Source organism: Balaenoptera physalus (assembly GCF_965194825.1).
Source record: "Balaenoptera physalus genome assembly, chromosome: 20".
Classification (NCBI taxonomy): domain Eukaryota; kingdom Metazoa; phylum Chordata; class Mammalia; order Artiodactyla; family Balaenopteridae; genus Balaenoptera; species Balaenoptera physalus.
Window position 1 is genome coordinate 21,577,365 of NC_138901.1, and position 27,068 is coordinate 21,604,432.

The following is a 27,068-nucleotide window of genomic DNA, read 5'->3' on the forward strand; positions in this document are numbered from 1 at the left end:
TGTGTGTTTATACTTGCAGTCAACAATTCTAGTTTTAGAAATGTATCCTAAGGACATAAAAGAGGTCTGTAAAAGTGTAGTCATAGGAATGTTCACTGCAACATTGTTTATAACAGTAAGGTTTTAGAAACAAACTAAATGTACAATGAGATTAAATAAATTATGCCACATCCATTCTAATGAACTACTCTTCACCTATTACATTTAATTACAATAAAATGGTGAAATGCACACACTCATGTTTGTTGTAGCATTATTCACAATAGCCAAGAGGTGGAAGCAACCCAAATGTCTATCATTGGATAAATGGATGAAGAAAATGTGAGATATGTATATATCTATATCTATCTACACACACAGTGGTTTTAAAAAAGCTACAAACATGGATGAACCTTGAGGACAGTATGCTATATGAAAAAAGTCAGTCACAAAAGGACAAATACTGCATGATTCCACTCACATGAGTTATCTAGAGTATCTAAACTCTTAGAAAGTAGAATGCTGACTCCCAGGGGATAGGGGGAGGGGGAAATGGGGAGTTGCTATTTAATGGGTACAGAATTTCAGTTTTACAGGATGAACAAATTTTAGAGATCTACTGCACAATAATGGGAGTATACTTAACATTACTGAGCTCTTAAAAATGGCTGAGGTAAATTTTATGTTTTTTTACCACAATTAAAAATAAAATTAAAAAAAGGTACCATTGATTTTTAAGATGCTACCCTATTTCAGTTTTAACATGAAATATGTTTGCATCTTAGATATTAAATGCAATATTATAAGAAAGCCTGCTTTCTATAATTTCTGTCATTTATCAGTTTAGTTCTTAGGGGATGGTTTTGACTCAAATGTATACTTCTTTAAAACATTTTTATTTTATATTGGAGTATAGTTGATTTACAATGTTGTGTTAGTTTCAGGTGAACAGCAAAGTGATTCAGTTATACTCAAATGTATACTTTAATCTTTGGGCTGCTTGTGAATATTTTGGCACTTCCTATATCACTGAAACTTTAAAAAAGAATACCAAATACAAATAGTTGACTAAATACAATCAAAATGATTTTTGTTTCTTCATCCATGATGATATCATTGACTTTTTCACTTAATAAATCATCAGATATCATTACCAAATTAAAAACAGACCATCCCTGAAACATTTCAGAAAATGTCACTCCATCAGCAAGTAAGCACATCTAAGTAGAATGTATGAGATTCCTAAAATGACCCTAGTGAACATGGCCAAAAACATTTAGATGTCTAAGAGCACCTTTTATGATAATGTGTTTTTCAGGATTAATTTAAAACTTTCTTTACTGATTAAAGCCTTGATTTACAAGCCATAAAACACACCATTCAGTTACAGTGATTTATAAGGTATAAAATATATAGCAATTTATATTCATTAATTCATAAAACAAGAGCTTACTTTAGAGATCTGACTCATTTTTCAATAAAGGACAAGCCTAAAACTTTACCCTAGGGCCCTAGAACTCTTATCTAACAGTTGAAGTAAAATATTTAGAGAGCACCAAGACTCTCCCATCCTCAAAACTGTTAGAGTTAAACCAATATAGACTGATTAACAGCGGCAATAATGTTCAACTTGGATTAACATTCAAGCTATTTTTCTAATGGGTTTAAGTATAACAGATGCATTCATGATAGACTACCACATTTGAAAGCTGATTCATCAGAATATCTTTAGGTTAAGACTCGGAGTAAAATAAAAGTGTTTTTTCCATCAGAGCAGATGAAATATTACCTAGATCTTGTCTTGGCAAATAAGACTGCTCCGTTAAATCTTGGGCCTCAGATTCAGTCAGCTGTTGCTCCTCCACATCAACAACCTCAAGCTCCTTTTGAGGTGGGCAGTTTCTGTTCTGAAGACTTCTTGAGTGGCTGTGCATATACGACCTATTATCTGACAACTGTGATTTAGAAGGGGAAGACCTAGAAAAAAGGATGAAAGGAGAAAACCATCACTGTAGCTTGTGAAAGGACTAATCATACTTCTCAGGCAGCCAAGGCATAAGTGAAAGCGCTCACTGTCAGAGATCGGGAATGACTAGCAAGAGGGAACACGAGAGATGGCTAGGAGTCTGGATTCACGATGTCTGCCACATGTCAGGGCTGACATATAACATCTCTCCTTAGGGTCTGGTCTGAGGCAGTATATCTCCTAGCTGTTTAAAAGCATGTCAGCAAATTTCACCAAATTATCCACTGCCACTCACTCAAATTCTATACACTATTTCAAATGAATGTATGAGAATCAGCTCTCTCATGAAAATAAGTTGATTAATTTTGACATTGCTACATTCTTTCTACCCAATTTTAGCAGAATTCATACAATCATCCCTACCTCCTACCTTTTCAATGTCCAAAGTCATTCTAAAAATAAAAGCCAGCTATAATATATTGTTAGAAAAGCATATGCACACAGTAATTCCTCTACTCTTTCAGGTGTTTAGAACTTTGCTGAATGAGATACTTATCAACAGATTTAAAGGACCTCAGAGATCAGATAACTGATTCAAACAATTATTGGGTATTTAGTATGAGTCAGGCACTAAAGCTAGGCTCCATGGATTAAAGATGAGCAAGACCTGAACTGTTCCTCAAGCAGTCTAGTAGAGGAAGTTCAATCAATGTGTAGGTTTTTTAATAGAAGTCTCTATAGGGTATAATGGGGTGGGGGAGGAGGAAGAGGAATATTTCATCTGAATATTAAACAGGTGGTTAGCTCAACTGGTTAAAGCACAGCAATGAGGTCATTACCTCTAATCATGGGTTTAGGACCTATGGAGGTCAAATCTTTCCATTCTCTATCACAGCCACCAGGCCATTATCGCAGCCTCAAAAATATATCCCCAGTCCAATCCAAGACGCTTGGAAAAGATGGTGTGATTAGATTATTGACAACTTGTCACTATTCCCAGAGAGATAAGTGAAAATATACATACACTTGGTAGAAACTCAATACATATGAATTCCTTTTCCTTTCTAGAGTCATGAGATGTGTGACTCTATCAGTTCTGAGACTCTATCCTGAACTATCAATTTGGAATAATAGTCCAGAACTTGTCCTTTTACTTTCACTGTGTTTTTATAAAGATCAAATGAAGAAGTAGATAAAGTATTTTTAAAACTATGAAGTGTTGCATAGTCTTATATCAATAGTGATGTGAACAACATCCCTGGAAGATATTCTGAATATTTACTGGGGTAAATCAATAGCTAAACTTTTTCTAGGAAGGCAAAAACTTCAATTAGGGCAAGGGCGGCCTTGGAGAAGTCTACCATCAGCCTCCAGGCCTGTTGAGGTTTTAGTTCTGTATTTTATTCTGACCTTGAAAAGGGACAGATCTACTGTGCATTTCTCATGTTGTAGCTCATGCCTTGTACAGGTCCAAAGAGCCTACATACAATTAAACAAAAGAAGTGTCCTAGGGCAATGAGAGGTTAGATATGTCTGTGTGCCAAAAACTAGGGAAAGTATGGTGAAAAAAAAATTAACACTAAAAGTTTAATGTAAGTACAGGTGTTACTTAGCTACCAAACTTGACATTTATTACTTCTTACCTTTCCATTCCTGGTTCTTTATTTTTACTGGTGGAACAATCCGGAGATACTTGAAACTTGTCAGCAGAAGGGCTTTCTGGATTCTGGCTTATAGGATATTCACTACTTTTCTCTGAAGTTAATACTGCTTTAAATGGAATGAGAAAACAAAGAAATCTACTTTACTGCTTTGTCCTGATGGTGATAATTTAGGTGAGAATATCAATTTTTTTCAAAAGCAGCAATCTTTTGACAATCAAATTGGTTTTTTTAAAAATTAATTAATTTATTTATTTTTGGCTGAGTTGGGTCTTTGTTGCTGTGCATGGGCTTTCTCTAGTTGCGGCACAGGCTGAGTAGCTGTGGCACCCGGGCTTAGTTGCTCCACGGAATGTGGGATCTTCCCAGACCAGGGCTTGAACCCGTGTCCCTTGCATTGGCAGGCGAATTCTTAACCACTGCACCACCAGGGAAGTCCCAATCAGATTGGTTTTTAAACAGGTATATCAGACAGAATTCTATAAACACAAGTGATACAGCACCAAATGGAACTCAATGACTAAAAAATAATAACAATAAAAGGAACACTTTAAAACTGGGTAAATAAAGATACCCAGCTGAGACAAGGCTGAAAAAATAATATATTTATACTTTTTGGCCCTGAATGATAAGGACATAAGAATAGGAAATGAATTTTTATCTCTGCAGCAAACTAAATTATACTCAAATCACCTCAGACAATAGGGAAGAGAAAGTACTGGAAAGCACAAAGCACACTCCCTTTTCCATCCATATTGCCTCCACATCAAAGACTGTATAAGGCTTTATAGCAAGATGAGCGGCCGCCTCCCAGCTGCTGCTGCAGCCAGCACCTCGGTGAAGCCCATTTTCAATCGGGACATGAACGAGGCTAAGCAAAGGCTGCGTGAGCTCCACCGCGCCTGGTATCGGGAGATGCCGAACACTGTGCATTTATTCCAGCTAGACATCTTTGTGAAACAGGGACAGGATAAAGTCCGAGAAATGTTTATGAAGAATGCCCACGTCATAGACCCCAGGGTGGCTGATCTTCTGGTCATTAAAGGAAAGATGGAACTGGAAGAAACAAAGTGTGGAAGCAGCAGACACAGGTCATGTGGTTTTTCCATGAAACAGAAGCACCAAGGCCAAAGGATTTCCTGTCCAAGTTCTATGTTGGGCACAACCCGTGAAATCACTCAATGGAAAGGTGCATGTTGATATTTAAATATTTTAGAGCACAAATAAACTCAATATATGATTAAAAAAAAGAAGACTGTATAGGATGGGGGTTTGAGTTTTTGCATGTGTGTGGAAACGAGGGAGGGGTCAGATGAGAAAGAAAAAAGAAGTGACATTTTGCTTCACATTTTCAATTACTAAGAAAATAATAAACCAAAAAAATAATACAAACAAAAAAACAAGGTGCCGACTGATAAGGAACCTGGAAGTAATACGTGGAACTAATGATGAACTGGCACAAGAAAGGAAAAAACACAGAACAGACCCAAGGCAGAGTTCTGGCACGTTAGTACATCCTTTTTATTTACTAATTCCTCCAAATGTATTAGTGTGCCACTGCTTTCTAGGAAGTGGCTTAAAGGCAGAAATATTTAAAAAGCAAAAGCAAATACTTAAAAATTACAAATGTCTTCTATCCATTACAAAGTCACTGATGACTATAATTTATTTTGAGCTTTTATTAGAAAAGCCAAAATCCATAAATAAAGGCAGAAAAATTTAAACAAAGGGCTGTGTTAATTAAACTATTTTTTTAAGACACTGGGTAGCCTGGGGGGAAATAATCATTGATTTCCTGAGTTAATCCTCAAATACATTATTTATAGTTTCCTTTATAGTCTTCTTTTCTGGACCTGTGAGTTTCTAGGAACACAAGAACCCTGCCTGGAGCTACTGTAAGGTGCTGAAACAAAGAAGGGTCTAACCATGAACCAGCAGGTTTTTCTTTCAACTGGAATGTAAAGTTTTTAGTATAGGCATCATTTCCCCCCTAAATACAAAGTGATCACTGATAAAAGGTAATGTGCAATGTCTAAGGAATCACACCAAACAGAATTAATTATTTTTTTTAATTAAAAAAAACCTATTGAAGTATAGTTGATTTACAATGTTGTGTTAGTTTCTGGTGTACAGCAAAGTGACAGAATGAACTACTGGAGAGGGCTGTTTTTTTTTTTGGAGAGGGCTTTTTTATTTTTTATTTTTTTAAGTGAAAGGGTGGGGAGGGAAAGGCCTCAGACACAAAAACAGACATTAAAAAGTCGTTCCATCACCTGGACATTTAACATACAAGTTCCTCTTTTCACTACAATGGGGCCCAAGCTACAAAGAAAATAAGCTAACCTGAGTTAGGATTCAATAACTCAACAGTACCTAAAAAATACAGGGAAAAACTTTTCTGCTCTTCTTTTTCCTTAATCCTTATTTCATAGATGCAGTGATCCAGAGCCCAAGTACTGGAACAGTACTGTAGTCCCCCCTGAAATCATTCCTTCATCTGTGGGTCTTAATATGTTATATTCCTCATGGGTAGGGAATATGGGCCAGACCAAACATTTAATAAATTTACTGACTGCCTATTAGGTGCTAATAAGCATTGTTGAAAAGTATTGGGAAGAATCAAAGAGAAAGACATTGAAAAGGTGGAAAGAGATATTGAGAAATGATAAACTATAAGCTTTCAGGAATGAACGTACTGTAGGGCAGAAAAGCTCAGATGTGTCTGAAAATCATTTCAGCTGTAATGGACTACGATGTTACAAATGCTAATGTTTGCTTTATGAATGACAGGTAATTCAGGAGGAAAAAAACAAAACAAAAATAAAAACAAAGTGCCTGATATGAAATAGCTTTACCTGCAGAGGGAGGTACACATCATTCATAATGGGTAAGAATACACGTTTGCACAAAAAGATTATGCAGGCTTGGGAATGACCCTTAGGTAAACAGTAGGGCAGATCTAGGCTGAGGGCAGGACATTTGATGTAAAGATCCTGGAAAAGGAGCTGTCATCATCATTAAGAATACGGATACTTAAAAAATAAAAACTGGTGAAATCTGATTAAGTCTAGAGTTTCGCTCATTACTAGTAATGTGCCAATGTTGGTTTCTTCGTTCTGACAAAAGTACCATGGTAATGTAAGATGACAACATTAGGGGAAACTGAAACTAGGTAAGGGGTAGAGTTCCTGTAGGAACTCTCTGTACTATCATTGCTGCTTTTCTGTAAATCTAAAGTTATTCAAAAATAAAACATTTATTTAAAGAATAAGTCACTTTAGTACAGCTGAAGGTAAACAAAACTCCTTTTCCCAGGATTAAGAAGTTTGCTTGAATTTCAGTTAGACACACCAATTTAAGAGGGAAAAAGGCACAAAACTTGAGCTGCTATTAAGTTGATGCTCAAAATGTTTCAGAAATAAAGCCACAAAATTCCAGAATCCATACCCAGAAATTTTCTTTCAGTAACTCTAGAGTGGGCTTCAGAGTTTTAATCATGTGAATTAAAATATTTATTGAGTGCCTACTGTGTTCCAGGCTCAGGTGTAAGGGTTCTCTGCCCACATGGAGCCTACATTCTAGTGGGAGGTAAGGAGGAACTCTAAACAACATGCAAAACAAATTAGATATTGTTAAAAGTTAAGGGCCTTCCCTGGTGGCGCAGTGGTTAAGAATCCGCCTGCCAATGCAGGGGACACAGGTTCAAGCCCTGGTCCGGGAAGATCCCACAAGCTGCGGAGCAACTAAGCCCATGTGCCACAACTACTGAGCCAGCGTTCTAGAGCCCTCGAGCCGCAACTGCTGAAGCCTGTGCGCCTACAGCCTGTGCTCTGCAACAAGAGAAGCCATCACAATGTGCAGCCTGCACCCCAATGAAGAGTAGCCCCCGCTCACCGCAATTAGAGAAGGCCGGAGCGCAGCAATGAAGACCCAATGCAGCCAAAAATAAATTAAAAAAAAAAAAAGGTTAATAAGGGCTATGAAAAAACATAACAGTATAACAGGGTAAAGTGGGGCCGGAAAAGTCAGAAACTTAAAAATTACAATAAAATATACCGTGGTTATAGGTGATCTCCTTGAGAAGTAGCATTTGAGCAATTTGAACAACATATTTAAGTTGTACAAATATAACTGGCCATGGCAGACACTCTCTGTGGAGTTGGGAGAGGGGACACTTTTTTTTAAATGGAGAAATTCTCATAAGCCTCTCCTCCCTCCTCTCAACATTTACCCACCTACCTCAAAACTCTGAGGATGTTACAATTTCATGAGAAAGTAGACCAATGAATAAGTTTACCACAAAGGATAGAGTAAAAGCTCTTTTGTAAAAAAAAACGTTTTATATAGAAATTCAGAAGAAATTTTCAGAGTTTTTCAAATCCATAGTAAATAGAATATATAAAAGTATAGCACTTAGGAAAAAAAAAAGCCACAAAGAAACATTTTGTAGTGTCCATCATCGGATGAATGGATAAAGAAGATATGGCACATATATACAATGGAATATTACTCAGCCATAAAAAGAAACGAAATGGAGTTATTTGTAGTGAGGTGGATGGAGTTAGAGTCTGTCATACGGAGTGAAGTAAGTCAGAAAGAGAAAAACAAATACAGTATGCTAACACATATATATGGAATCTAAGGGAAAAAAAAAAGGTCATGAAGAACTTAGTGGCAAGATGGGAATAAAGACACAGACCTACTAGAGAATGGACTTGAGGATATGGGGAGGGGGAAGGGTAAGATGTGACAAAGAGAGAGAGTCGCATGGACATATATACACTAACAAACGTAAAATAGATAGCTAGTGGGAAGCAACCGCATAGCACAGGGAGATCAGCTCTGTGCTTTGTGACCACCTAGAGGTGTAGGATAGGGAGGGCGGGAGGGAGGGAGATGCAAGAGGGAAGAGATATGGGAACATATGTATATGTATAACTGATTCACTTTGTTATAAAGCAGAAACTAACACACCATTGTAAAACAATTATACTCCAATAAAGATGTTAAAAAAAAAATAAAAAGAAACATTTTGTGTACAGATCTTCAGGAAAAAATAAACTCCCCCCCCAAAACAAAAACGAGATAGTAGATTCACACACATATTCAAAGCCAGACAATAACATTTTATATCTGATGCATTAAAATTGGAAGTCTAGTCTGTTTTTAGATTGAAGGTGGTGAAAGCACCAACGAGAACTGTGATGGTGAGGAGACTTGGGGCTACATTATCTGGGAGATGAACTAAATGAAGATAGTTACAAAGAATGCATTTAAGGAAATACATTTTGAACCACTGCCATAGCAACAGAGTTCCTAGCTTCTCATGCATGAGCTACTTACTGTTTCTCTCTGAACATAAAAACACTACAAGACACACTCTGGGACCAATGCCACTCTCCTGAGTGATTAAGAGTAGAGTTCCTAGAAAGACTCAAAGGAAGGCCCTTTGGCCCCCTGTAGGCCTGAGGAAGGGAGAACGAAGAAGGGACTTTTAACACTAAGTTAGCTGGGTAGCTAGCACTCTGGGAGTGCTAGTTCCTAAGCACCAGCTCCCTCCTGGAACCCAGGCCTATGCCTAGCCTCTCACTGCGTGTCTGTGTATTTGCCCCTGTTTAAAACCCTGCCTGATGTGTTGTTTTTCACAGGCTTTTTCCAGTTAAAACTCAAATTTTCATCTCACTTTCCTTCCTTTATGCCAGGTTATTTCTCAGCTCGGTGCTCACTTCTTATAGGGAGTCTAGCTCAGAGCAGCTCCATCTGCCCAGTTACTCCAAATGCCTCGTCTTGTTGATAACAATCATATTGTTATAAAGCACCTGTCTCTGCCACATAATTGGGCTTTCTGTGGATCAAGGTGCAGTTCCTGAAGTATATATAGACGTCTCTCTCTATAAACCAGAAAGTAGATTAAATAGGACTTTGTGATCTGACACCAGTGCTATAAGAAACATGTCTGAGTGGTTTTTTTATAAGCTTTCTAAAATGATGGGGTTACCTATTTCCAATCTGCCCCATGACACTCGGCTTCCTGTGGGCGCCCCATAGCCTTTCCTTACTGTGGGTACTCAGATGACGATGCTTACTGACTGTCCTGGGCCCTCTGAATGGTAAATTAGTTGTAAGCAGGGACTAGAAGCAAGGCTCTAAGATTTCCCACGGAGTGACTCAGCAAATATCTGCTGAGCAAAGATCATCAAATGTTGGAGCTGGGTCCATACTTTTCAGAAAGAGATAAAGGCTTAGGGAGGGAAGAATTTTGCTTAAGGTAACAGTTGGGCCAATATTACAAACCTCTTTCTGATGTGTTTCGTTCCAGATTTAGCAGGTCCTCAGGGGCACAAGAATCGGCTATGAGGGAAGGGGAGCTGTGAGAAGGCTGGCTCCCGTGCTGCTCTAACACAGCTTCCAGTTCGGCCATTTCCTGCTGGATCTTCAGCAGGTTATCTTGCATGGTATCCCTCTGCTGCAGACACGAGAAACGACACCAAGAAAGTTACACTCTTTTAGAAACTTGCCAGAAAACAAGAATATGTTACACCAATTAATTTCAGCATGGGACTTGAAATCACCTGGTATGGAATTACGAGTTCTGGCTGAGCACCTTTTTAAAAATTTATTTATTTATTTATCTATTTATCTATGGCTGCGTTGGGTCTTCACTGCTGCGCGTGGTCTTTCTTTAGTTGTGTTGAGCGGGGGTACTCTTCCTTGTGGAGAGCGGGCTTCTCATTGTGGCAGCTTCTCTTGTTGCAGAGCACGGGCTCTAAGCGCGCAGGCTTCAGTAGTTGTGGCACGCGGGCTCTGGAGAGCAGGCTCAGTCGTGGTGCATGCGCTTAGTTGCTCCGTGGCACGTGGGATCTTCCTAGACCAGGGCTTAAACCCGTGTCCCCTGCATTGGCAGGCGGATTCTTAACCACTGCGCCACCAGGGAAGCCCTGAGCACCTTTTAATCGGACCATATTCATGCAATTAATGCCCATGAAATTATTTCAGAAAGATGTTAGAGGGGGAGAAAATATTCCTCAAACTCTCCCAAATAGGCTTGTTTTATTGTGATGTCCTTTGAAGTTGGTTATTTTCTTTTAAAGCTAGGGAGTGAAAAAATACGGTACTTAAAACACTTTTGGTATTTAAAATTAGCCTGATTCTGTTAACATCTTCCACAGGCTGCATTTCAAAAATTTGGTATTGTGGCACTCATAAGAGATTTGGGTTAGTCCATATAAAAATGTCTAATCTCTGGCTTGTGAGGTCTCTTCCTTTTCTGGGATTCTTTGAACATTTAGTTTCTAACAGAACAAGCAAAGAGCTAATTCATTAATTTATCTATTTATTCATTCATCAACTATTTGTTGACCACCTATTATGTGTTAGGCACTGGGGATACAGCCCTAGAATAGTGCTGCCATTCTAGATGGGGACAGGGTACCTAGAGATCGCTGCAGAGAAGAACCGGCTACATGGAAGGACCCAGCAGAAAGAGCCCTCAGAAAGCCTGTAAGGCCAGTTTTTGTTTTCAATTCAAGATAATGGGCTCCTCTTGCTTATGAGGCTCCTGATGTTTATTTCTCCATATGAAGAAGAAATCTGCTAAGTCTAAGGTTTTTGATAAGCGAAGTATTTGGTAAGCAAGAAGCTCTCCAAAATATACATTTCTTCATTACTTTTAGAAGGAGCATGTATGGTTGCCAGCAAACCCTGGGGAAACAGATTGTTTCACCCTGTTTCTTCTGATCCTCACAAATGACTTTGCCCTCTACTAAAAACAAGCCATCTACTTTCTCCTGCTACACTGAGTTCACAGTTTTTAGGAGGTTTTTATGACTGGGAAATGCATTCCCTGCTCCACAAAGGCTTCCACTGCTACACTGAGACTGCTTTGCTGCCAATGTCCACAGCAGCACCATTGCCACCACGTGGTGTCTTGTGAGTAGTTCCATCACTGATCAAATCCTAGCCAAGGGCTCACCTCAGTAAATCTGGAATGAAACCAGGATACCTGATAAGCTTCAAGGAGCTCCATCAGGCACTACTGCCACAACCATCACATCTAACTTCTGTGGCCATTAAATAGGTTAGAAAATCAGAAAAGTAATGGGAGAATTATAGGTAGATAACTTTCCTTTGGGTTTTCCCAAAGCAGTTACTTTATAACTTGGACAAATTGCCCTGCAGGCAATTGGCCTGATACATCTGGGAGACTAAACCCAAATTGGTTACCCAGTTTTCTTGATTCTAATTCTTGTGTTTCTTGAATTAGTCCTACTTTTCTTTTCTATTCCCACTGTGCTACTCTGATATCTACTTTTAATACAGCTAAAGTTCCCTAAAAGCCATGTTTATCATGTCTCTTTTTTCCATTTGGAGCTTAGTTGTATACAACTGCTCATATAAAAAGTTAACACTTTCTGAATACTGTATAATTATTACTCGTTATTGCTCTCATGATAAATTCCAAATTCCTAAGCACAGCATTCAAAAAGGCCTTCACGGGCTTCCCTGGTGGCGCAGTGGTTAAGAATCCGCCTGCCAATGCAAGGGACACGGGTTCGAGCCCTGGTCCGGGAAGATCCCACATGCCGCGGAGCAACTAAGCCCGTGTGCCACAACTACTGAGCCTGCACTCTACAGCCCATGAGCCACAACTACTGAAGCCCGCGTGCCAGAACTACTGAAGCCTGTGCACCTAGAGCCTGTGCTCTGCAATAAAAGAAGCCACTGCAATGAGAAGCCCAGGCACCACAACGAAGAGTAGCCCCCACTCGCCTCAACTAGAGAAAGCCCGCGCGCAGCAATGAAGACCCAACTCAGCCCAAAATCAATCAATCAGTCGATCAAAAGGGCCTCCACACTCTGATCTTATCTCTTGTTTCTTCCCAAAAACACCACGTATGCCCTGTTTTCCAGTCACATGGGACAACTTTGTGTTTCCTGGTCATGATTTCATGCCTCTGTGCCTTTGCCTTGATTTCCACCTGGAAAAAATTCTTCTCATCTTTTAAGGTCCAGCTTGAATATCTCCTACAGAAGTCCCCACCAATAATACATCTCCTGTCAGGAACAGATGACCCCTCAGTGCTTCATTTATACTGCTAGTGCACATGTATACCGAAGTGGAATACCTGTTCCTCCTAGATGGATGGAATCCTTCCTTAATCATTTTTGTATCCCCAACACCCAGCAGGCAGTAAGCATTTAGTAAATGTTTAATGCAGAAATGAATAAATATTTAATGAATAAATATAGTTAATCAGTCTTTGATAAAGAACAGATACTAATGATACGAAATTAGGATTTATCTCCTATATATGTCTCCCCAGTTCTGTATAAACAGACCTTGGGAAAAGATCCCACTTCAATCATTTTGCTTGTTGGAGCTACTCTAGATTTAAGTTAGCCCTGAAATCTGACTTTGGCTCTGTTTTGGGTAGATGCTTGATAAAAACAGGTTATAAAATGAATCTTGAACAAATAGACATATATCTCTGGGAACAAGATCAGAAATATAGAAGACAAGGAGGTAGTTTATTGAATGTCCCATATTATACAATATGGCTAAGGCAGATGGAACCAGAAACCGAACACTACAACTCTAAAACACAAGGGATAAAAAGGTGAAAGTCATGTTGACAGAGCCCCAAATCCACACCGAGAAAGGATCATAGTAATTGCAAACAAAGAAAAGGCCTCCTAGGGAATTCCCTGGCGGTCTAGTGGTTAGAACTCTGCGCTTCCACCGCAGGAGGAACAGGTTCGATCCCTGGCTGGGGAACTAAGATCCTGCAAGCTGTGCAGCACAGCCAAAAAAGAAAAAAAAAGAAAAGGACTCCAAAATCTTTTCATTAATTTAGTCACCATGGCAATCCTGCAGAAGTGGAGAATACAGGTGACAATTCAGGCACAGAAAAGGCAGTGGTCTCAGAGGTTTCTTCCTGACTCCAGCAGGCTTCAGTCCTAGAGGGATTTGCTCTGTGTTGAAAACAGGCAGTAGAAGACAAACCCTCTATCTATAGGCCTCATAGCAATGCCAAGACTCAGAAGTTTAGAACTGGATACTACCCGGTGTTGGCAAAGGTATAGGAAAATGGGAGCTACCAAGTACCACAGGGGCTGGAAGAGCACAGCTTGGTTCAGTCTTTCTAAACGACAATTTAATAACATGTCTCAAACAGCAAAATTCCAGTCCTAGGAATTTATACTAAGGAAGTCATTGGGGATGTAGGCAAATATTTAGCTATCAAGATAATACTACAGGGACTTCCCTAGTGGCACAGTGAATAAGACTCTGCACTTCCAATGCAGGGGGCCTGGGTTCGATCCCTGGTCAGGGAACTAGATCCCACATGCATGCCGCAAATAAGAGTTTGCACGCCACAACTAAGGAGCCCGTGTGCTGCAACTAAGGAGCCAGTGAGCTGCAACTAAGGAGCCCGCCTGCTGCAACTAAGACCCAGTGCAACCAAATAAATAAATAATTTTTTTAAAAAAGATAATAATACAGTGCTGTACATGATAGCAAACTGTGTCTCTTGCCCTGAAACCCTCATATTCAGCAATAGGTTGAATAAATCATGGTGTACACAAGGAAAGAATACTATATAGTAGTTAAAAATAAATTCATTGGGGGCTTCCCTGGTGGCGCAGTGGTTGAGAATCTGCCTGCTAATGCAGGGGACACGGGTTCGAGCCCTGGTCTGGGAAGATCCCACATGCCGCGGAGCAACTAGGCCCGTGAGCCACAGCTACTGAGCCTGCGCGTCTGGAGCCTGTGCTCCGCAGCAAGAGAGGCCACGATAGTGAGAGGCCCGCGCACCGCGATGAAGAGTGGCCCCGCTTGCCGCAACTAGAGAAAGCCCTCGCACAGAAACGAAGACCCGACACAGCCAAAAATAAATAAATAAATAAATTTTTAAAAAATAAATAAATAAATTCATTGAAGAAAATTTAGTGACATAGTAAAAACAATGTAAGTATGTAGAGTATCATCTAAATGTTTTTTAAAGATAAGGTATACACACACACCCCCCCCGTGTACAATAGGAAGAAGAAAGAATATATACCAATAAGTTAATAGTAATGACTTTTAATGCATAGAATTTAATTTTAAAAATAATTAATACAAGTTCATGGTATAAAATTCAAGGCACAAAAGGATATTCAGAGAAAAGTAAGGCTTCCTCCTTCTCCTTCTCCCAATCATCTATTTCCCCACCTGAAGGCAACAACTATTACCTATCTTTTGTATATCATACCAGAGATAAATGTTAAAATTTACCGAACCAATCTTTTTTTTTCTTTTTTTTAAAAATTTTTGGCTGCGTCGGGTCTTAGTTGGGGCATGCAGGATCTTTCATTATGGCAAGTGGGCTCTCTAGCTGTGGTGCGCAAGCTCAGTAGTAGTGGCGCACAGGCTTAGTTGCCCTGCGGCATGTGGGATCTTAGTTCCTCGACAGGGATGGAACCCGTGCCCCTGCAGTGGAAGGACGGAGTCTTAACCACTGGACAGTCAGGGATGATTTTTATTTATCTGTATTTTCTAAGTTTTTTATGATGCACATATACAATATTATAAGACTATCGGCTTTTCTCAGTTTTATCTAATCTGGCATTTCAGGAAGTTCAGAAAAAAATGTCATTTTTTGCTAGCAGCTGAAGGTGTATTTAAGGTTTAGGTGAGAAAAAGAAGTCATGGCAGGATGATTCAAAGTGGTCCAGATATCACACAGCCTGGTACAGAACTCTCACCAATATTACCACCAGCAACCACTGTGTCCATATTCTAAAAAAATAAGTTGAGGGTCTTCTCTGGTGGTCCAGTGGTTAAGACTCTGTGCTCCCAATGCAGGGGGCCCGGGTTCGATCCCTGGTCAGGGAACTAGATCCCACATGCTGCAACGAAAAAATCCCACATGGCACAACTAAAGACCTGGCGCAGCGGAAGGAAGGAAGGGAGGAAGGGAAGAAGGAAGGAAGGAAGGAAGGTAGGAAGGAAGGAAGGAAGGAAGGAAGGAAGAAAAAAAAGCTGAATGAGCCTGAAGTTTTGAATATGAGAACTTAGAAAATTTTGGTGCCACTCCTACAACATAAAAATTAGGAGACAGAGCCAGGTTCTGTGAGGAATATGATGTTAATTTTTAGATGCTGTGGTAGAGAATGCTTTTTCTAGGAGACTATTCTGCCTGGAGTACTGAAATATTCATGTTACCAAATGTTGTAGATATGACAAAGCTGTTACCCCCCTCACAAGTCACCAAAATATTGGATATTGACCACTAGGAAAAGAAGTAAAATTGTGTACTTTTTTAAAGAAAAAAGATGACTTACAGGCACTGAAGAACAAATAACTATATGACTTAAAAAGAAAAAACAAAAAGAAGTATCCACCGAACAGTCAAAGGCTAGATAGTGTCGAACAGGAAGAGAACTCTGTAGGTGTCAATTTGGTACTGAGAAGAAACACACCCCTCTATTTGATACAGTAGTGCTTTCATATATGTTTCTGCTATAGGGCAAATGGGTTTTGAAGGTTTCACTTATTCATTAAATTCAGTATTTAGTGTTCTGCAGTGAGCATGTTGGTACGTACGTGCGTGTATGTGTGTGTATGAAATAGAAGGTAACGTGTTCCATCTCGGTGCTTACCATCCAGTTTGAGGAGACAAGGTCCCACACACAACTGTTGTACCATTAATTCTAAGAGGTGATATAAGCAAATGTAAGAATGCGGGGTGCACAGCACTGAGAACACCACACACACATCCCCATGTGCTTTTTACCTGAGTGGTTAAGATATCGCTCTGAGAGGACAGCCCCAAACAGTCTTCAGAGAGGCTCGTTTCACTCTCATACTCGGATGCTGCTTCACCTTACATGATAAGGAAAATAGAGATTCAGTTGTAAAAACAGACAGCCAATAAATACTCCAACTTGCAGTACCTGTTTCTTCTCATTGACAGGACAAACTTCACTTTCATGTCACACAAAATGATTATACTCTTTGTTTGGGGACACCGGATTTCCTCTTAGGGATCGTAAGGATGAAAACCAGAAGCAAGTCCACCAATAATTAGGGCATTAAATCTCATTCAAATAGAAAAGATGTTCTAGCTGAGTAAAGGACTTTTGAGGAAAAGCACCTTGGGAAGAACATGTTTAAAGTTTAAGAAGCAGTTACTTTCATTGTACTTGGAAACTCGTAAAATGTGCTCCCCCAAAGGCATAAACATTTAGTTCATTTCTATAAAATAGACGGGGGCAAACACAAAAACCTGGTTCCAATACCTATGTCTGAATCCACACTCTGCTCTTCTTGGCGATTATCCTCTTCCAAGCCAGTTTCCCTTTCGTCATCATCTGAAACCAATTCCTTGTCACTCAGAACTTCCTGGTTTTCAGACTGATGCCACACTTGTTTGGAAAGAGGATCAAACATCAAGAAAGGATCCTGGGTGTTTGTATTAGCGGTCAAGTCTTGCACTGCACTGCACCGTGAAGAAAATAAGCTATTAGAATATCTCGCTTCCTCATGAAGGTGATGTTCCTGGGATGCCTTTGCCGATGTCACCTGGTCACTGCAGTCATTTAAGCTATTCTTCAATGATATTAGGTTCTCCTCTGTTTCCTTAGATAGACCCTCTGTGGCAACAGCATTATGTCTTGTAGATGGAGACAGTGTATTGGTTACTTTACCAAGTAAGTGTTGGAAGCAGGGAAGCTCTTCATCCTCACTAGACACATTCTCTTCTGAGGACTCAGCCCCTCTTTCGTGACCCTGAGCCAAACATGTATGATGGGCTAAAGGGCCAGGGCTCCTTCTGAATTCTCCTTTTTGGACACTTTTGCTAAAAACAGCAGATCTTTCCTTAATGTCACTTTCAGCAAAGTTGCTATTTTCCTTTATTTTGTCATCATTTAACAAGTCATCAGGTGTCTCAGAACAAACCTGAGAAGCATGGCTTCTTCCCATAGGTTGTTCTAGGTTATCTGAAATTAGACGTGGGGAGAAATCTGCATTAACAGCCTGAAGTGTGCCTTCATTTTCTCCTTGCCTTTTTATTTCAGGAAGTTGACAGTTACTTACAGGAAGACTTTGCTTATAGACTTCGGGTTGCATAAGACCTAATCTGAGCAAAGCACTTAATTTAGGTCCTCTGTTTCTATCTAGTTTTGCTTGAATGTTTTCACCACTGGAACCTACTTCATTAATACTAGAGCCTACTTCATTAGTACTGGAACCTACTTCATTAATACTGCTTGAGCTGACTTCTTTAAAAGTGCTTTCTCGAATGTTATTTTGGCTAATTGTGTTCACTGTACTTTGAATGATGCTCTCGTTTTCCATTGCTCTTTCAGGTGACATTACAGGTTCCTCAAACATTTCCTCTGACAGGTTTTTCTTACATATAGTTTTAACAGATGACCTGATGGGAGAAAGTGATGGTATAAGATATGGGTTTTGTGAAATCCCATGTTTATTTGCAATAACGAGCTCAGTTTTGTTGCCTCTGAACTGTGATGACTGACAAAGCCTAGTTACTCTTTTTGGGCTACATTTGGCATGATCGCTCGGCTTCTTATCTTTTTGACCAGCCACAGGGAAGTCCACAGTTGTATTAATTGCCCGCACATGCTTGATTTTAGACTCACTCTTTCCCTGATTTTCTTCTTTTTGTCTGCATTCAAGAGGGACTCTTGGACTTTGTTCCCTTAAGGACCCAGAGTGGGCACAGACTGCTGCACATTCCGTTTCTGGATTTTCTGGATTTGAAAACAGAGCAAACGTCTGACGCTTTGAAACCTTGAACATATTCTGCAAATACTGTGTATCAAGTTCACTCTCTTCCATTTCTATGCTCCCCTCCTGAATGTGGTTAATGTCATGTCCCAGTGGATCCTGAAAGTCCTCTGTGTCGTTTCTAATATCTTTAGAACAACCATGGATAAGTTCCTTGGGGCTTTCAATTGCTGCACACAGACTCACATGTTGATTTGGTGCTGTCTTTGCCTTCCCTAGGGTGTCAGCTTCCAGTAATGAGATACTATCCTGAGTGCCATAATCAGTATCAGGTACCAAGGAAATACCGGTACTCTCTACAGATCTTTCAATTTGCAAACCTTTTCCTCCACTTAATGTCAGATCTTTGGGGTCTTTGGTACTATTCGACACTTGAATTTTTCCTAGGTTCTCCTCTCTTTGAAGGCTAGGATTAACAAACTCTTGAAGTTTATTAGAACTAGAACAGTGAGTTAAAAAACCAGGTATGTTTGTTAAATTTAGTTCTGGATAAGTGTCACTGGCAAGTCTTTTATTTATTTGTTCGTGTGGCTTGTTACTCTTCTGGGCTCCAGTTGTAGGTGCTTTATCTCCCATGAATTGAAGCTTTTTGCCGTGCCTGACTGGCATTTGGCTGGAATGTTTTTTCTTCATCTCTTCACTGCTAGAACAACTATCAATTTGTAGTTCAGTATGATTAGGTGGGCTTGGGTTTCTACTGACTACTAGTTCAAGTGCATGAATCTTCCTGGTAGAGGACTTCCTCCTCAGCCTATTTTTAGGTGCTTTTGAACTATGCATATTCAATTCTAGTTCCATATTGCCTATACTGCTGCTTATAGGTTCAGGCTTAGTTCTGAAAGCAGATTGTTTTTCCAATGACTCTGTTAGGTTAGCATTTTTCTCTTTCTGAACATAATCACCTTTCATTTCAGTCTCAGGACCATTACTAGTAACATGCATCCCATGACCATTCTGCTCTGTTTGGTCAGTTCCCTCAGTTATTTTTTCAGGAGTCTTTGGAATAACTGCCAAATCGACTTTCTTGATAAAATCCTCAGGATGAAGGCCTGATGTACTTCTCCTTTTACGCTTTAGTTTATTTGTGAGGGGGCGCTCTTGTGTTATCTGAGGTTCTACAGTAGATGCTCCTATAATTAGATGTTCAGCTATGTGGCTCAAGTTAGGGAGGCTTGCCTTCCTCCGATAGGTTTTCCCAAATATTTTATCTTCAATATTACTCTCTACTGGTTTGGAGTGGACTCTTTCACTTTCACGTATTAAAGCACCATGAGGATCACTGGCCATTAAGTCTATTTTCTCTGAAGAACCCAAATATCCATCAACTTCCTTTGGAACTTCCACTGCACAAGCTACTTCAGTGTTTGATTCAAATCCCCCATCACGTGAGTCGTTAGAAGTTAATGTTTCATCACTTCTGGAAAACCATTCATTAACTTTCTGTATGCTACTATTCACTGTTATCCAAGGAAACTCTTGGGAATCTCTAGGACTGTCAGAGCATGCAGGTTTCTGCTTATTCAGTTCTTTTCTCCCATATAGGGGATCAGCATTCAGAACTACCTTTTTCTCTGTACTGGGAGTCTGCCTATCATTACATGTGTCCTTACTTTCAGCCCATCTGCTCTGTTGGCTCTTTGCTAAGACAGGCTGTTTGCTTTTATTACAGAATTCAGCCTTTTCTACATTCATTCCGTCTTTAGTGAGTAATAAACTGCTGTTTTCATGTTGTAATGAGCTGGCATGAGTATCTGTGCCACATGGCTCCACATGCAAGTTTGAAACAGAAATACCCTGATACTTTTCTGGATGCTTCTCAGTTTCATGCTTCTCAGTGGTGGTCAAATCTTTATTACTGAATTGATGATGTTCAGCCTTTGTTATGTCCTTCTCAGAAAACTCACAAGCAGCTGGAAAAAACAAAAAACAAAAAAACCAAGGTGCTTAAAAACTGAATTATTATGAAAAAAATATGTACTTAATACAACTTAGTTGAGGGGGAATGAAGGAACTGGCTATTCTTAGAGACACCTCCACTATCAAGTATACTGAAGATGTAGCTCATACTCCTTTGCTTAATTCCTATTTATCTAGATTCTCATTATTTCCACTCAAAATAATTAGAATTTTAATTTCAGAATTCTCCCTACTCATAAACCATACCTCCTATTTTGCTAAACTCTAACAGTGAATTAAAAGCACAGTTTGAGACTCACAGACATGGAGAACAGACGTGGTTGCTAAGGGGGAGGGAAGGTGGAGGAGAGATGAAGGGGGAGTTTGGGGTTAGCAGATGCAAACTAGTATATATAGAATGGATAAATAATAAGATCTTACTGTATAGCACAGGGAACTATATTCAATATCCTGTGATAAACCATAATGGAAAATAATATTACAAAACATGTATATATATATGTAAAACTGAATCACTTTGCTGTACAGCAGAAATTAACACAATATTGTAAATCAACTCTACTTCAATCAAAAAAAAAAAAATGTACAGTTTGGGCATCAGACATATAGTGCTCTGTTCTATCTTCAGACTCATACTCCCTCTATCTAAATACCAGTATGCAAAGTATGAAATAAAAACACAGCAGTTAAAAGTAAAGGCAACAACCAATTACATAGGGTACTATTATAACCATATCAGTCTAGTGCCATTGTCAGGCTGTACCATGACATCTGAGAAAGAACGATATTCTAACTCTGCCAAGAAATGTTGTGAATTATAAACGTCCCAAATGGTTCTTCAGAATAATCTAATTACAGTACCACATCTACCTATTCTTTCTTTAGTGCCTGTTAAGTTGGAAGACTTGCCATTACCCTTTTTTGCAGGATTCAAACTGGCTTCAGCCTTGGCTCCTTGAGGGGTGATTTCTAACAATTCATGGTCTCCTACACTATAGGGAAAAGACAGAAGCCTTAGTGAGAAACAGTAGTTTATATGCGCACATAGTTGTCACATGATCAAGTATTTTAGCTCCTCTAGGTAGGGTTGCAATAAGGGTGATCAATTTGATTTACTTTTTGAAATCTGCACTCTCCTTTGGTAACTTCTATTCAAAATGAAATGGTCAAAGACTGAGAACATACGGTCACAAAAATCACAGCAGTAGTATAGAACATTGCTTTATGAACATACAAATGAGAACTAAAATTTAAATGATGGCCAAATAATAGCTAAAAGATAGTAAAGAGAAAACCAACAAAACTTAAAATATATCTTAATGAGAATACAAGCACAAAGTTATCTAAACAAAGTGAGCACTGGGATGGAACAGACATTCCAATAGAATGCAAAAGCACACCACTTTGCAGCACTGCCTTCTGTGCTTCTTTTCAGGCTAAAAACCATTTTCTCCCAATTGAGAGATCAGGAAAAAGTCATTTGCAAACAAAATCTGATTGGCAGTGACACCATCACAGATCTTAGGGTCAAGCACTAATTCCTAAGGAAAGCAATTTGACAACCCAGTTGGGGGCTGCTTGTAGATTATGGTTTAATTTAGGTAGACAAAGTTTGAGTTACAGACGGAATAAAGGAACAAAGGAAGGAAAGAATTGAAAACTGAGTACTCTAATGTTTTCAACAGCCACAATTATCACTGAGTCAACACTACCATACACGAGGAACTAAGCTAGGGCACAACCACCTGCTGGAAGTAAGTCTGTGCATAGTTCTACTGTTACTTTAAACTCTTTCAAACTCTTTACTAAGAAACCAACCAACGAAGTAAAAAGGGTATTTTCTGGACTTCCCTGGTGGCGCAGTGGTTAAGAATCCGCCTGCCAATGCAGGGGACACGGGTTCGAGTCCTGGTCCGGGAAGATCCCACATGCCGCGGAGCAGCTAAGCCCGTGTGCCACAACTGTTGAGCCTGTGCTCTAGAGCCCGCGAGCCACAACTACTGAAGCCCACGCACCTAGAGCCTGTGCTCTGCAACAAGAGAAGCCACCGCCACGAGAAGCCTGCGCACTGCACTGAAGAGTAGCCCCCGCTCGCCGCAACTAGAGAAAGTCCGCGCGCAGCAACGAAGAACCAACGCAGCCAAAAATAAATAAATAAATAAATAAATAATTTTAAAAAGGATATTTTCTCAGCTATAAAATGAGGAGATTAAAGTAGATGGTCTTTAAGGTCTATTCCTATGCCATGATTCTAACCTAAAGAAATACCAATCCTTAATATTAACTAGATACAAAAATGCCAGCTTCATAGAAGAAGGCTCTCTTTGACTCACCTGCAATAACTGGCCTTATTAACTGTATCTTCAGAAGAATCAGATCCTAAAAAAATTCCCCAAATACCCCCAAATAACAAATCAATAAAAGGATTTTTATTGAAAGGGTTAAACTCAAAAAACACACTTGTTGCAAAACATATCTTCAAGAAGTATTTACTGAGCACCCACTACCTGGCAGGCACAATGATGCATATGTCAGGCAATACAGAGAAGCGGTCGCGAGCACAGGTCTGAATCACAGCTCTGTCACTTACTAGCTTTACGACCTTGGCAAAATTTCTTAGCCTCTCTGCGCCTTAATTCCCTCATCTGTAATATAAGTATAATAGTAGTAATCACCTCAGGTTTGTCATGCATCTTAAATGAGTTACACAAGTAAAACACACCAGTGTGTACAGTACAGTAGGTGCTCCTAAATATTCTCTATTACAATTATTTTGATTATTTTTATGAGGCAATACCTGTTGTCTAGGAACTTATGATCTTAAAAGGGGAAAAGACACAAGAAATTTCGAAAGAATCTGATAAGTGCTATGGCAAACATTAGTGCTTGGGAGCTCAAAGGAGGGCCGTTCTTTCCAATTATAAATACACTCTAAACGATAAGACATAGAGAGACCTGTCTGAACTGAGCTCAGCTGTTCTTAAAAGTCTTTCTAGTCTAGTACAAGTTATCTTAGATCCCTCCAAATGCTGTAGCCCACTCATCACATTCTTTCTTAGCCCTACTCTCCACATTTCCAAAGTATATTTACACATACTTATAACCAGACATCCTTTCTTTTGCTGTCTTTACAAAGTAAGGTTCTTTAAGGTGAGACCTGCATCTTTTACATTATTTATAACACACCATAAGGCTAGTAAAATTATTTTATTTTCACTTCCCAGAGCTCCCTGCCACTGTATAAATTGTGACCAAGGTTTTTGGTAAAACTCTTAGACAAGGAATCCAGCAACTATTATTCTAAACTTACAAAATCTGAGACTCTTACCCAATTCAATGTAGACAGACTTCTTCTGAGGTTGTATCTGCTGCTTTGTCCTCAGAGATCTCACAATTCCAAGGTTAGAGAGCTGGACACTAAGACTGGTTTCCTGCTAAGCAGTAAAGAATGATCAACAAATTGTTGGCCAGTTCTGTGCTTTTTTTTTCTTAACTTAAACTCAAAGCCATGGACAAAACAAATAGACCATTATCAATTAGCTAACATTTATGACACCTCAAAAAAACACTTCGCAAACTACACACAAGAATGTATGAGTTTTGTGTGCTTTGAATACTTTTCCCCTCTCTCTGTTGTTCTAAATTTTTCTAAACTAAATATGTATTATCTGTGTAATATTTTTAAAGATAAGGAAAGCATTTTTTTTCTTTTTGGTTTTTTTTTTCATTGTCTTTCTTTTTTAATTAATTAATTAATTTATTTATTTATTTTTGGCTGCATTGGGTCTTTGCTGTGCGCGGGCTTTCTCTAGCTGTGCTGAGCGGGGGCCACTCTTCGCTGTGGTGCGCTGGCTCTTCATTGCAGTGGCTTCTCTTGTTGCGGAGCACGGGCTCTAGGCTCGCGGGCTCTAGAGCGCAGACTCAGTAGTTGTGGCTCACTGGCTTAGTTGCTCCGCGGCATGTGGGATCTTCCCGGACCAGGGCTCGGATTCATGTCCCCTGCATTAACAGGCAGACTCATACCCACTGCGCCACCAGGGAAACCAGAGAACTATTATTTTTAAGATCTTCATTATTCATTCACATATGAATAACAACAGCGCAAATCTCTGCATTTTCTTTGACAATTACACTTTTAACTTGAAGCAATTTTCAAATGTTAAAAACCGATTTTTTTTTTCCAGGCAACTTTTCAGAGGCAATAAAATAGAAGATAATTCCTTGTCCCTGGAGAACTGCCATAAGATGGTTATTTTAAAAACTAGCAAGCTGACCATCAGTGTCCTTGTGGCTATCTTAGACAGATATGAACCAAAATATGTTCATCAGAATGAACAAAGCACTAAAACCGGGGACCTTCTCTTGTCTCCTTTAACTCTTGTTTGGCCACTTAATTTACCATCTTCCCTTGTTTACTGACTTTTTATGTAAATCCATAAGCATCTAGCACACTCACCAATTCCAAGTGCTCAATAAAGAGATGTTATCAGAATACACAAAAATGGCCTTACCAAGGTAGGATTTTCAGGTGCACTCTGTTGAAGTCTTTTGGCCCGGTTTCGGTAGCCCATACTTTGAATGATAGAAACTTCCTCCTTCAGATGCTCAGGAGAGTTATTTTCCTTTTTTGAAAAGTTATAACTGTTTGCAACTGTGAATTACAAAGGAAAACATTATTTTTGCTGTTAGAAAAAAATGTATTAATTGTAAGCAAAGAACCAAGAGAAAGCCTGTGCATGCTCTTTGTTGTACAATATTAAAACAATGCATTAAAGGTTGCCTATACTTTTTTTAAAAATGAACTTCAGAAGTTCTACTCCTAGGAAATGAACACACAGACCAAAGTTATTTCTAGTCCTTTTTTTCCCACCTTAATACTAACAAATTTGCCTATTAATACCATATTTCACTGAAATTAAGATACCAGTGATATAAAATGCACCATTATTTTCTGTACCACTAAGAAAGAAAACACTAAATTAAACAATGACACACCATTGATGGTAAATTGCTCCCAATTTTGGAGATGTGCAAATAAAAAACGTGCATCTTAGGATGGATAAAATAAGGTGTGAGACCAGTGGGAATGATTTAAAAAATAGATTACAGATAAAGAGCTAAAGTTAACCTAGACCAAAAGGTCTTATCACCTATTCATATAAAATAATTCACTTGAGCATTGGCCCCTGGGGTTATGCAACACTTACTCTGCAATCCTGTGTCAAGCTCAAAAGCATGAATGACCTTCAATAGCTCTTCAACAAGCTGACTAAATCTTGTACTTTCTTGTAGGCTTCTGAAAGTAAATTGTTTGAAAGACACACTTAGCAAGTGATTACCAACTTTTTAAGGACACTAAAATAAGGAAAGACATGTAAACGTAAAAAAAGAAGTAGCAACAGTTAAAAAAAAAAACTATATGAGAAGAACAGAGCTATTAGTGACATTACACTAATCAAAACATCATTGACAGCAGAATAAAACCACATAGCAGTATTGATTGTTTTTATAATTTTTTTTGGCCATTCAAACTTACCAAAAGCCTATAACTATCTAAAATAATAGTACTTTGAATCCACAGTAGATATAAATCCACTGCATAGAGAACTTATTATTCTTAACATCTGAATCCCATCCACCCAAACTGCCACTTCTAGCTCTCAGGGATTTCTGCCAAATGATGATTACATTATTTCAAAATCACAGATAGATAACAATGTCCAAAGAGAGATTTTGGTTTAGGACAGTTGTAGGACAACATAATTTATTTATTCATTTACATATCTGAGTGACTACTATGTGTCAAACATTGGAAAAACAGTGTTGACTGAGACAGACAAAGCCAGTGCCCCAATAGAGCTTACATCCTGGCCAGAGGGACACACAATAAATAAATGCATTGCATATGTGTGTGTGTAAATAAGTAGAAATATACGCAAGGAAGAAAAATAAAAGCAGGATCAGGACAATGGGGGTAGGGAGGTACAGTCCTATATTAGATAAGACTGCAAGTTCTTGCATCATTTAGAAGGATTAGAAAAAGGCGATGAATTGCTAGTACCTGTATAAGGCAGATGTACTGTAAAATTTTCAGAAAAATGACTTTAGAAATAATTTACCCTGTCAGCTAAACACCCTTTTTTATATATTTTTCTACTGATGAGTGGTTTGATAGGAATACCAGCTATGTTATTAAGGAATTTCTACTTTTTCCTGTTGTTGTCACTTCCAATCCCCCAACTACCCAAATTATATACCTTCTGGTTATATCATTCTTACACAAAGGACACTGTGAAGGCCCTTTCTTCTGGTTGAGAAGTTTCAGCATACAAAATCTATAAATTTTAAAGAATGAAAAGAACAACTCAAGTTACATTTTTTTTTTTTGCAGAGAGAATATTCAAAAAGCAAATAGCCATGAAAAGAAAATCTCACAACTGCCCTTAAGAGCCATTTTAAAGGTAATGGCAGGTGAATTACAACCAATGGCCTTTAATTGTTTTTAGATGCTCCATAATCAGAAAACAAACTATATAAGCAAAGATCTATGAAAACTGAACTTACACGCATATGGCTTACTGTTATGATCAAATAAAACTTATTAAAAGTTAATATGGTGTATTTAATGATATACTCATAATTATTTCATGCTGCATAATCAGACAAAAATGGTAAGTAGTTCAAGTAAAATGATTATAATTAGTTTAAAAACTCAGCACCTCAATACAGAAGTTACAGTAATCAAGAC

At 38.9% G+C, this 27,068-nt stretch overlaps 1 protein-coding gene and 1 pseudogene across 9 annotated transcripts in view; one reads left to right on the forward strand and one right to left on the reverse strand.

Moving 5' to 3' along the window:
• Positions 1–27,068, reverse strand: part of BRCA1 (BRCA1 DNA repair associated) — a 61,156-nt gene that overhangs the window by 16,150 nt on the left and 17,938 nt on the right. Inside the window, exons 4-15 of one of the 8 annotated variants that reach the window (XM_082440767.1) lie at positions 26,578–26,655; positions 25,528–25,616; positions 24,832–24,971; positions 23,649–23,754; positions 22,654–22,699; positions 21,236–21,312; positions 20,197–20,313; positions 16,891–17,592; positions 16,386–16,474; positions 9,901–10,072; positions 3,589–3,715; positions 1,769–1,956 (exon numbers count right to left, since the gene is read on the reverse strand). In XM_082440767.1, coding sequence (XP_082296893.1) covers positions 1,769–1,956; positions 3,589–3,715; positions 9,901–10,072; positions 16,386–16,474; positions 16,891–17,592; positions 20,197–20,313; positions 21,236–21,312; positions 22,654–22,699; positions 23,649–23,754; positions 24,832–24,971; positions 25,528–25,616; positions 26,578–26,655 — 1,931 coding nt within the window. Of the gene's footprint in view, positions 1–1,768; positions 1,957–3,588; positions 3,716–9,900; positions 10,073–16,385; positions 16,475–16,890; positions 20,314–21,235; positions 21,313–22,653; positions 22,700–23,648; positions 23,755–24,831; positions 24,972–25,527; positions 25,617–26,577; positions 26,656–27,068 lie in introns of all 8 variants that reach the window. The other 7 variants (XM_082440771.1, XM_082440769.1, XM_082440765.1 and 4 more) reach the window with 7 other exon arrangements.
• On the forward strand, positions 3,727–4,859 carry LOC309650038 (NADH dehydrogenase [ubiquinone] 1 alpha subcomplex subunit 6 pseudogene; annotated as a pseudogene). Its single transcript has one exon. The product of its transcript is annotated as an NADH dehydrogenase [ubiquinone] 1 alpha subcomplex subunit 6 pseudogene (transcript).